Source organism: Callithrix jacchus, chromosome 9, assembly GCF_049354715.1.
Source record: "Callithrix jacchus isolate 240 chromosome 9, calJac240_pri, whole genome shotgun sequence".
NCBI lineage: Eukaryota > Metazoa > Chordata > Mammalia > Primates > Cebidae > Callithrix > Callithrix jacchus.
In genome coordinates this window covers 8,840,904-8,853,644 of record NC_133510.1, presented here as the reverse complement: position 1 = coordinate 8,853,644, position 12,741 = coordinate 8,840,904, and the positions used below count along the sequence as shown (strand labels likewise).

Genomic DNA, 12,741 nt, shown 5'->3' with positions numbered 1-12,741 from the left:
AACTATGAAATTGTGTTGTTAAAACCTAAGTTTTTGGCTCAGCACAGGGGCTTATGCCTGTGACCCAGCACTTCAGGAGGCCAAGGTGGGTGGATCTCTTGACTCTAGGAGTTTGAGACCAGCCTGGTCAATATGATGAAACCCCATCTCTATTTAAAATACAAAAAATTAGCTGGGTGTGGAAGCACATGCCTAGTACCAGCTACTTGGGAGGCTGAGGTGTGAGAATTGCTTTAACCCGGGAGGCAGAGGTTGCTGTAAGCTGAGATTATGCCACTGTACTCCAGCCTGGGCAACAGAGTGAGACCGTCTACTAAATAAATAAATAAATAAATATATACTGAAACCTGAGGTTTTGACACCTATCATCTCACACATAAGGTGCAATCCAGCCTTCTTAACGTTTAAATGTGTACTTAGATGTTGCTTTGTAGTCTCAGACTCTGAGTCTTTCTAATGCCAAGCTAGTCATCTTCTCTGCAAATGTTCCTCTTACTGATGATTTCTGAATTCTTGGAAAACTCTTGAAGGAAAATCTTCCCATCGTTCCTCTTATTGACAGCTCTAGAATTCTTGGAAACCGATCCCCATCAGTCATTTTATATACACAGTGAATTGCCAAGTTGCAACTTGATTATTTCCTAGAAAAACAATCTCTCTCAATTCTTTTCACTCTTTATTAGGCCATCATTAGCCAGTTCCTTGATTATAGTAACACCTTTTATATGAACACTCTGGTATTAGTTTTTAAGTTCTTGCTGGTCCTTCCAAAGCATGGTACTAATCTTTCTAAAACACTGATTACTTCATTCTCTTTATAGTCCAAGTTTCTCAATTGTGTATCAGTAAAACTAGTGTTCATTTAAAAAAATTTTTAATTTTAATCTCTTCGTTTTTAATTCACTTTTTTTGATATCCACTAGTTGCTTTACTGTCCTACAGGGTACTGTTAGTGTTTATTTTGATATCAGCCTTTTGATTTCATATTGTTTCCCCTGTTCACTCACCCATAATCATGTGCCCTCACTTTGCTATTTTTTAAATGTTACCAAGCCCAATTTAATTCCCATCTCTTTCTGTTTTATTCCAATACTTTGTCTTTTTATGGAAATAAAATTCAGATACCAGACTATTTTAAAGTGTATAATTCATTATTATTTAGTACATTCACAATTTTGTACAACAACTATATCTAGTTTCAAAACATTACTGGCAACTCAAAAGGAAACGTTTTGCCCATTAAACACTTGCTCTTCTTTTCCTCTTACACTAGCCCTTGGCAACCACTAATCTGCTGTCTCTATTGATTTACCTATTTTGCATATTTCATATGCCTCTTTGACTTAGCATGTTTTCCAGCTTCATCCGTGTTTGTAGCATGTACCTCATTCTTTCTTAGGGCTAAATAATATTCCATTATATGGCGGTAAATGCCACATTTTGTTTATACATTCATCCATTGAATGGCATTTGAGTTGTTCCTACTTTTCAGCTATGGTGAATGATGCAGCTTTGAACTTGAATACAAGTATTTGAATACTTGTTTTCAAATCTTTTAGGCAAATAACGAGGTGTGAATTGTGGGCCATATGGTAATTCTTTAACTTATTGAAGAATCACCCAACTTGTGTTCACAGTGGCTTTACCATTTTCTGTTCCCACCAGCAATGTGTGAGAGTTCCATTTTTTTCCACATCCTCACCAACATTTGTTATTTTATTTTTACTTTCATTTTTTAATTATAACATCTGAATGGTATGAAGTGGTATCTCATTAGGGTTTGGATTTGCATTTCTCTAATGATTAATGATGTTGATCATCTTTTCATGTGCTTGTTGATCAGTCATATGTGCTTGTTTATAGAAATGTCTATTAAAGTCCTTTGCCCATTTTTAATTTGGATTTTTGCCTTTTTGTTGTTGAGTTGTAAGAATTATTTATATAATTCTGGATAACAAACTCTTATTAGATACATGATTGCAAATATTTTCTCCCATTCCGTAATTTGTCTGCAGTTTCTTGATAATGCCTTTTGATGCACAAAAGTTTTACATTTTGATGAAGTCTTACAGATGCTATATAGTTTGGTCATAACTTACTATCAGTTCTGCCAATCTCTACCTTTTAATCAGGGACTTTATTTTCATTTAGAGTAGTTACTAATAAGGAAAAATGTCTGCAATTTTATTTTTCTTCTATATGTTCCATATCTTTTTTGTTTCTACTTGTTATTTTATTTTTACTTACATTTTTAAATTATAGGATCTGAATGATATGAAGTGGTATCTCATTAGGGTTTTGATTTGCATTTTGTTTTGCAATTGATTTTTTTTCCTAGTGTATCATCTTGCTTCTCTTTCTATATAGTTTTTAGTTTTTTCTTTAGTGGTTACCCTGGGGATTAAACATCTTAACTTTATAACAATTAGGTTTGAATTAATATCTACTTACTTTCAGTAGCATACCAAATCAAATATCATTATGGTTGTGCTCTAGAGAGGGAAATATGGTTTTTTGGTGTAAATACAACCCATGTGGCAATTATTGGCAACCGTTCTACCCAAACTTTGCCACCTATTTTGCAATGCATACATAGTTCACCCTGATTCTACCATTCACTCTAAATATAGTAACACTTAGCAAATTGATTCCTGTTAGAACCAATATAAAGCACAGTGCAGGACCATGCGAGGAGTTTGTTGAGATCTTTTATGCTCATTTTGGGCCAAATTTGTTTGGTGCAATTGGTTTGGAAATAAAACTTTCAATTCCTTCTTGCTATGTATTTCAGAACAATATTCTGTTAAGCAATTATGATATTTTGGCTTAATATGTTTCAGTATAATTATCCAGGGACAGATTGTTCAGTTGAATACATCTGAGACAAATTGTTCTATTGGTCTGATAAATCTTTGACCTAGAAATAAAAATAAATACAAATAAACTGCACAGGGATTGGAAAAGGAGACAAGATCCAGAGGAGGTTCTTTAAGAACCTTTTTATGTTAACCTTGCAGGAATGAAATCTATTGTATATAAAAAGGAAGCAGGTCAGGCGCGATGGCTCATGCCTGTGATCCCAGCACTTTGGGAGGCTGAGACAGGTGGATCACCTGAGGTCAGGAGTTTGAGACCAGCCTGGCCGACATGGTGAAACATCATCTCTACTGAAAATACAAAAATTAACCAGGTGTGGTGGTGCATGCCTGTAATCCCTGCTACTCGGGAAGCTGAGGCAGGAGAATTCCTTGAACTGGGAAGCAGAGGTTGCAGTGAGCCGAGATTGTGCCCCCGCATTCTAGCCTGGGCAACAGAGTGAGACTCTGTCTCAAAAAAGGAAGTAGGAAAGCTACATTTTGAGGAACTCTATCAAAACTATAGTCACAGATCTATTTCTGAAAGTCATTGAACCTAGAAAGCTTTGCCAGATAATGCTGACAAATATTTGAGCAACAGATAATTCTTGTCTGATGTAAACTGTTTCAGGGTGTGGAGATAGATGAGACCTCCGTTTTATGAAGTAAGCCCATCTGTGAAATCTCTAGCACAAGAAAAGAAGAAACAGTTTAGTTTTATTCGCAGCATAGATTTCTCTTATGAATGCAAGCCTGGTTCAGTATTAACAATTATATTTCACTGTACCAATAGAGGAAAGGTGAAAAATAGTGTGATCATTTCAGTACTTGCAAAATCAGGATTTGTTAAAATTCATCAGTCATTCATGTGAAAATAGGTGGTAAATACCTTGAATCTCTCGAAGGACCGCTTTCAGAAACCTGTTGTAAATATTATATTTAATAATGGATGATTATAAATATTTCTACTACATTTGAGAATGAGGCAGTATCTGTTAACAGATACTGTGATTTAGAGCTTTGATATCAGTCTTGGGCAATACAATGAGACAGAAAAAAGAAACGAGTAACAGTTGGTAAGTGGGAACCCCATAGAATTAGGTTGGCAAACTGTTGAATGAAGGAGGAGATTTAGCAGCTGCCTGATAGAAGAACAATATATTCTAATAGTTTTCCTTACATCAACAATAGCCAATTAGAAAACGTAATGAGAAAAATGTTTCACATATGCTAGTTATTTAAAAATGAGCAAGCACTTAAGAATAAACCTAAAAATAAATTTTTAAGACCATTATGAAGAAAAAGGACACAAGAAAATAGGAGTCAACCATGATATACTATGCTCCTAGATAGGAGGACTTGATTCCTCTCAAATGGCAGTATAGTTCAAATTCATAATACTCAAAATTTCAACTAGATTTCTTATGGAAATGGAAAAGCTGTCAACACACCCTGGAATATAATATTCCGTTGGTTGTGACTTAGAAAATACCGTTTTAAGTAGATTTAATTGAAAATGGCTATTTTACTTTTCCTTTCAGTCTCTGCTTCTGTTCCTCATCAATGAAGTAAATTTATGACAGCCTAATATGAAGACAGTTTTAGATAATGCAAACTATGGGTCTGTTTATTCACTTGTTTTTTGAGCCAGTAATATTTTGTTATAGGACAAACTGGATAGTAAGAAAACTTTTTTTTTTGTAGCAGAGTTATTTCCTAAGAGGTTTCCTGGGTACATATTCAAAGAAATTCTTGGTTTGTCTAGTTTGCCAAATAAAACCCCATGTAATAGAATATTACTTTTCTGGAGTTACAAAAATGACTTATTTATTCATTTAAAAAAAAAAAGTCTCAGCGTATTTGCCAAAATAGCCATTTTTGGATATAGTATGGTAGATATTTTGAATTATAATTTTAAAAATTGTACAGCTTCCTTTGTAAAAACAAAAAGGTTGCTCTTTGATTTCTGTTTTATAATATAAATATCAGAAAACTATAAATTAATGTTCACATTTTGAGTTTGCTTTTCTGCTACTGGTTTCATTTTAAAAATAATAATTCTTTTCAAAAAGAGTTTGAATGCTACAGATCTACATGATGCGAAACTGAGGTTCTTATGTTCACTTTTTTTCTTTTTTTGAGACAGAGTTTTGCTCTGTCGCCCAGGCTGGAGGGCAGTGGTGTGATCTCAGCTCACTGCACCCTCCGCCTCCCAGGTTCAAGTGATTCTCCTGCCTCAGCCTCCCGAGTATCTGGGACTACAGGCATGTGCCACCACACCTGGCTATTTTTTTGTATTTTTATTAGAGATGAGGTTTCACCGTGTTAGCCAGGATGGTCTCCTGACCTTGTGATCTGCCCACCTTGGCCTCCCAAAGTGCTGGGATTCCAGGTGTTAGCCACTGTGCTCGGCCCTTATGTTCACTTTCTTTCCCACTTTTTGCCAGTTACAGCTTCCAGGGATGATTACATTTAACCTTGGAATGTATTGAAATGTATCCTTGTAGACCTTTTTCTATACATGTAACATTTACAAGATGATTTTGGGGGAGCTTAAGTAAAAATAGAATAATAAATAATAATATTATATATACTATGCAATTTATAGTATAACCACATAGATGATCTGACCAAAGAAAAAATGATATTCTTGCATAAATTGGGGTACAAAAAAACTGTCTCCTTTTCTGTCTCCAGGCTGGAATGCAGTGGCATGATCTTGGCTTACTGCAACCTCTGCCTCCTGGTTTCAAGCGAGTCTCCTGCCTCAGCCTCCCAAGTAGCTGGGATTACAAGTGCCAATCACCACACCTGGCTAATTTTTGTATTTTTAGTAGAGATGGGGTTTCACCATGTTGGCCAGGCTGGTCTTGAACTCCTGACCTCAAGTGATCCTCCCGCCTTCACCTTCCAAAGTGCCGGGATTACAGGTGTGAGCCATTGCATTCGGCTTCCTTATATACCTTTTTAAAAGTTATTGAGATATTTTAGTCATCAGAAAGATAACTTCATATTAAGGATATGAAATTATGTTGTATGATCTTGAGCCTTAATAACATGCATAAGTATCTAAGTCCTTAGGAAAATCTTAATCTTTGGGAGTCATAGGTGACTGACTACCTAGGCCATAATATTGGACTTAAATACATTGTAAGATTTGGGGTCTAGTTTAGAAGTGACTGCTTTTTGAAAGAAACTTTAAAAGTAAATCATAACATTTCATCATTTTTATAAAGTGAATGCCCTTATTAGATAAAAGAAATTCTCTGGCAGAGCTCTTCTTATGTAGAGCCTCATGAATATACTCAGAAGTTGAATTTTCTTGAAAAGATGTTTAATGTAAAATGGCTTCAGCAGCAACAACAACAGAAACAATTGAATATTGCATCTATGCCTAAAGACCGAAAGGAAATACACCCAAATATTCATGTAGTGATAGGAGAATTTTTCTTTATTTTTCTTTCTATTCTACTTTTGTCCTTAGGTTTCCTTTCAATGTGTATTTGGGCAAAATATGTGATCAGGGAGTTTAGTTTAAATAAGCACAGCAAATGATTAATAATCTCACTGACCGTGTTGATACTAACAAAGTAGTGGGTTTTTTGTTTTGTTTTGTTTTGTTTTTTGGGACGGAGTCTTACTCTGTCCCAGGCTGGAGTGCAGTGGCACTGTCTTGGCTCACTACAACCTCTGCCTCCCAGATTCAAGCGATTCTCCTGCCTAAGCCTACCGAGTAACTAGCATTACAGGTGTGCGCCTCCATGCCTGGCTAATTTTTGTCTTTTTGGTAGAGATGGGGTTTCACCATGTCAGCCAGGCTGGTCTTGAACTCCTGACCTCAGGTGATCTGTCTGCCTCAGCCTCCTAAAGTGCTGGGATTACAGGCGTGAGCCACCATGCCTAGCCATGGTAACATTTTTATCAGATTGCTAAAGATTAACTGAATATGGAATTTAATTTTTGAAAAAGTAATATGTGAGCATTCATCTACACTTGTGTTGAAAGTGTCACAGGAAGCCTGCACATGTAGCCAGATGCAGTAGTGGCAAGAAGTTTTTCATGACCTAACAGATTTGTCTACTTTATGACTCTCAGAGGGTCGAGTATGATTACAACTATGTTTAAAAAAAAACACCAGGAAACACAGGCCTACATATTCAGGAATGTACTGGTAAGTGAGCAACAGCCACAGTTTGAGGAAGAAATAAGCTAACTTAATTAAGAGTGTTTACATCTGAGTATTGAGTTTAGGGGTCACTTAGTTTTAATTATTATTTTCTGTATTTTCCAAGTATATATTTTACAATCAGATAATGTATTTTCTTTGCTCTTAGCTATCTTCTGCGGATCAGGTTTTCTACATGTTTCTTGTTATATATTCATTTTTTTAAATGCTATAATACCATTTGATTTCCATTCATTTTTGTCTTTTTTTCCTCAGGCCAAGATAGCCAGGTTAACCAAACGCTTTGAAGCAGCCAAAGAAGATCTTAAGAAAAGACAAGAAGTAAGATTTTCTATTCTTGCATAATTAATGTTTAGCTCTAAGTGGTAATCTTAGGAAATGCTGAGTTAGGAGGAAACTCTGTAATTTGCTTTCATACTGTATATTCCTATATGTAATTTCTGGGTTTACAGCTCTCAAACTAATGAACCCCTTTCAAATTCTCATTTACTATTCTCATATATCAACATTTATATTAATCTGTTTTAGGTTATGCAATTCTTTCTTTTGTTTGTTTGTTTTTTGAGACGGAGTCTTTCTCTGTTGCCCAGGCTGTAGTGCAGTGGCGTCATCTTGGCTCACTGCAACCTCTGTCTCCCAGGTTCAAGTGATTCTCCTGCCTCAGCCTCCTAAGTAGCTGGGATTATGGTTGCCTGCCACCACACCCGACTGAATTTTGTATTTTTAGTGGAGATGGGGTTTCACCATGTTGGCCAGGCTGGTCTCAAACTCCCGACCTCAGGTGATCCACCTGCCTTGGCCTCCCAAAGTGCTAGGATTACAGACATGAGCCATTGCACCTGGCCCCTTAGGTTATGCAATTCTTGAAGCTGTGCTTTCTGTCTTTAAAATTATGTTTCAGGGATTTGTCTTACTTTGTTTCTTTCATTTTACGTTCTTGTCAGTGTCCTAGTATGGGCTCTTACAGTTTTTCCCAAAGTATCTTAGTATTCTACTGACTGTAATGTTTCTGTTCTCCCCTCCCTTTCTTCCCCATATAGTCAATCCTCTTTTATGCATTACTTGTAATATACAGAGATTAGATTAAGTCACTTTATTGCCTTAAACATTTTGAGTATTTTTTAAAGTACTCAAATTTATGACGGCATAAACTGACTTTCATAGTTCGGCTTTTGCTTTTTGTTGTTTCCTTCATTTTTTCTTTACTATTTTGCTACTCTTCTGTTATTTCCTTTATTATTCATACTTTAATATAGTACTTTGTATATTGCATTATAGTTTTTAGTTGGGTTTATTTTCTTTTCCTCCTGAATTTTTTTTGTTTTTAATTTTTTTATTTGAACAAGTTCCATTTCCTCCTCTTGATAGCTCCATTGTCTGGCACATAGTAAACTGCCAGTGCCAATAAATAGTAATCATATTTCCTAGAGATTTTTCTGTATTGATGCATTTTCATTTATTCTTTCCTGTCTTTGCAGCAAAAGTACATAGATCCCTGTGAACTCTTCCCCTAGCTTCCACCAGTGGTGAAATCATAGTAGTACAATATCAAAGCAAAGAAATTGACAGTTTTGTGAAGTAGTTTACAGACTTAACAGTTTTTACATGTGTGTAGTTTACATTGTGCATGTGTGTCTATTTGCGAGTGTTTATGGTTCCATGCAGATTGATCACGTGTAGATTTTTGTAGCCCCCATCATAGTGAAGATATAAAATTGTTATGTCACGATAAGTGTGTGTACTACCTAATGCTACCCTTTATGGTTTTGTTTTCACTAATCTGTTCTCTATCTCTGTATTTTTTTTTTACTTAACTTTTTAAGTGTTGACTTCTTTTTTTCTTGAGCAACTGAGAGTTGGTTTTTGTCTTTGTTCTGCAAACACTAAGCTTGTATGTAACAGATCTCTAGGACCTTCTCATCTTACGAAACTGAAACTGTATACATAAAATAGCTCTCCATTTTCCCCTCTTCCCAGCCCTTGGAAAACATCATTCTACTGTGTTTTTATGATTCTGACTATTTTAGATAGCTCATACAAGTGAAATTATACAGTATTTGTCCTTTTGTGACTTGCTGACTTCACTCAGCCTCATATCATCAAAATGCATACCTGTTGTAATGTGTGATAGGACTACTTCTTTCTCAAGGGAGAATAATATTCCATTATACATATTTTTATTGTTTCATTTCTTGATGGAGATTTAGGCTGTTACTATCTTTGGGCTATTTTGAATAATGCTGCAATGGACATGAAGTGCAACTGTCTCTTCGAGATCCTATTTTTAATTCTTTTGCATATATGAGCCAGAAGGTGAATTAATGGGTTGTATGGTAATACCTTTAGATATTTGAGGAGCCCCATACTGTTCTTCATAGAGGCTGCACCATTTCAGATTTATATAAGTAGTGCTCCAGAGTTCTAGATTTCCCATAACCTCACTAACATGTTATTTTCTGTTGTTTTGTTAGTGACTATCCTCATGGATGTATGTGATATCTCATTGTGGTTTTGATTTGCATTAATAACTAGTGATATTGAGCCTCTTTTCATATGCTTGTTGGCCATTTATATGTCTCCTTTGGGGAAAAGTATCTTCAGGTTCTCTGCCTATTTTTAAATCAAGATACTTATTTTTGTTGTTGCTAAGTTGTAGGCATTCTTTATATATTCCGAATATTGACCCTATATAAATTATTTGCAAATTTTTTGCATTATTTACTTATCATTTGTTTCCTTTCATATACAGAACTTATTAAGTTTGATGTAGTCCTATTTATCTATTTTTGCTTTTGTTGCCTTTGCTGTTAGTGTCATATACAAAAGAATTCTTGCCAAATCTAATGTCATGAAGCTTTTCCTGTATGTTTTCTTGTAGGAATTTTATAGTTTTAGGCCTTATATTTAAGTCTTTAGTCAATTTTGAGTTAATTTATATATATTTTGTCAGGGTCCATCTTCATTCTTTTGGATGTATATATCCAGTTTTCCCAGCATCATTTATTAAAGAGGCTGTCCTTGTCTCATTATGTAGTTTTGACAGTTTTGTTGAAGATCATTTGACTATATATGTGAGTTTATTTCTGGGCTCTCTATTCAAGTTTGTTTGGTCTCTGTTTTTGTGCCAGCACTATCTTTTTTTTGATTACTGTAGCTTTGTAATATATTTTGTGAGGTCCCTGCCCCCAACCCCTTTGGCCAATGTAGTCTAATATGTAATATGTTTTCGAGTCAGGAAGTATGAAACCTCCAACTTTGTTCTTTTTCTAAATTGTTTTGGCAATTCAGGATCCTTTGAGATTCCATATGAATTTTGGGATTTTTTTCTGGGGGAAAAAAAATACACCATTGCAATATTGATAGGGATTGCATTTAATCAGCAGATTGCTTTGGGCAATATAGATATTTTAACAATAATAAGTCTTCCAATCCATGAACATAGGATGTCTTTTCACTTATTTGTGTCTAAATTTTTTCCAACATTGTTTTGTAGTTTTTTTTTTTTTGGTACAATTCTTTCTCTTCCTTTGTTAACTGGTTCCTATTTTATTCTTTTTGATACTATTGTAAATTATATTGTTAATTTATTTTTCCAGTTTTTCATAGTTGATAGATATGCAACTGGTTTTTGCAGATTGATTTTGTATCCTGCAACATTGCTGAGTTTGCTTATGTTTGAACAATTGTCTTTATGTTTTTACATGTAAGATCATATCATCTGTGAACAAAGATATTTATACTCTGATTTGGATGCCATTTATTTCCTTTTCTTATATAATTGTTTTGCTTAGGATTTCCCATACTATATTGAATAAAAGTGGCAAGAGTGGGCATACTTGCTTAATTCTTCATCTTAGAAGGAAAGCTTTCAGTTTTTCACCATTGAGTATGATGTTAACTGTGAAGGTTTTATGTATGACCTTTATTAAATTGGGATAGTTTCCATTTCTGGTTTGCTGAGTGATTTTTTTTTCTTCTTCAATGAAAGGGTGTTGAATTTTGTCAAGTTCTTTTGCTGCATCAATTAGGATGATCATGTGCTTTTTGTCCTTTATTCTGTTAATATCTCATGTTACATTGATTTTTATATGTTGACCTATCCTTGCACTCCTCAGATAAACCAACTTAGTCATCGTGTATAATCTTTTTAACATGCTGTTGAGTTTGCTCATGTTTTCTTGAGGATTTTTATATCAGTATTCATCAGGGATATTTGCCTGTAGTTTTTTTTTAGTATCTTTTTCTGGCTTTAGTATCAAGGTAATGATTACCTAATACATGGAATTTGAAAGTACTCCTATTTGGAAGTACTCATCTTGTAAAGTACTCCTTGGAATACTACCAGTTGTTTGGTAACACCCTCCAGTGAAGCCATCTGGTCTTAGGCTTTTGTTTGTTAATTTTGTTTATTTTTAAAATTTATTGTTAAAATTTATTTATCAATTTAAAATTTATTTATTGGCCAGGTGTGGTTGCTCATACCTGTAATCCAAGCACTTTGGAGACCAAGGTAGGTGGATCACCTGAGGTCGGGAGTTCAAGACCAGCCTGACCAACATGGTAAAACCCCGTTGTGTTTTTTTTTTTTTTTTTAATTTATTTATCAATTGTTGTTATTATTTTTGCAACAGAGTCTTTCTCCGTTACCCAGGCTGGAGTGCAGTGGTGTGATCTTGGTTCAAGTGATCCAAATAGCTAGAATAATAGGCATGCACCACCACGTCCAGCTAATTTTTGTATTTGTAGTAGAGATGGGGTTTTACCATACTGGCCAGGGTTGTCTTGAACTCCTAACCTCAAGTGAGCCACCGCACCTGGTCTTAGACTTTTGTTAGGAGATTTCTATTATTGATTAAATCTCCTTACTATTTATAGATTTTTTTTTTAAAATTCAGGCTTGGTAGATTATGTGTTTTTAGGAATTTATTTCCTCTAGGTAATCAAGTTTGCAGGTGTATAATTGATCGTTGTAGTCTCTTGTAATCCTTTCCATTTATATAGTGTCAGTTCTAATGTTCTTTCTTTCGTTTCTTTTAATTTTTAAAGTTATCAATTTTGTTAGCCTAGCTAAGGATTTGTCAATTTTTTTAAACCAACTGCTAGTTTTGTTGTTGCTTTTCTGTTTTTCTATTCTATATTTTGTTTACTTCTGCTGTAGTTTCCATTATTTGTTTCCTCTTGCTAATTTTGGGTTTATTTTTTCTCCTACTTTTTTGAGTTGTAAAGTTAGATTGTTGATTTGAGATCTTTGTGTTTTACCACTATAAACTTCATTATTACCACTGTTTTCACTGCATACAATTTGTTCTATTTTGTTTTCATTTTCATTTATCTGAAGATAACCTTGTAATTTACTGTCTTATTTGACTTGTTGGGTTATTTTTTAACAGCATGTTTAATTTTCACATATTTGTGACTTTTCCTACTTTTCTTCTGCTTTTGATTTAGAGTTTCATTCCATTATGTTCAGAAAAGATAATTGGTGTAATTCCACTCTTCCTAAATTTGTTGAGACCTGGGTTGTGACATGTGACCTATCCATGAGAATGTTCTGTGTGCTCTTGAGAAGAATGTATATTCTGCTGTTGTTTGATAGAGTATTCTATATGTCTGTTAGGTCCATTGGTATATAGTGTTGTCAAAGTTCTCTGTTTCCTTATTGATATTCTGTCTGATGGTTCTATCCATTATTGAAAGTGA

The 12,741-nt window shown here is 34.6% G+C and overlaps 1 protein-coding gene across 17 annotated transcripts in view; it reads left to right on the top strand.

Moving 5' to 3' along the window:
• The window catches only part of ATF7IP (activating transcription factor 7 interacting protein), a 126,865-nt gene that overhangs the window by 72,735 nt on the left and 41,389 nt on the right, over positions 1–12,741 (top strand). For all 17 annotated transcript variants that reach the window (XM_078338283.1, XM_078338280.1, XM_009003296.5 and 14 more), the window contains one exon: positions 7,297–7,362. In XM_078338283.1, coding sequence (XP_078194409.1) covers positions 7,297–7,362 — 66 coding nt within the window. The remainder of the gene's footprint in view (positions 1–7,296; positions 7,363–12,741) is intronic.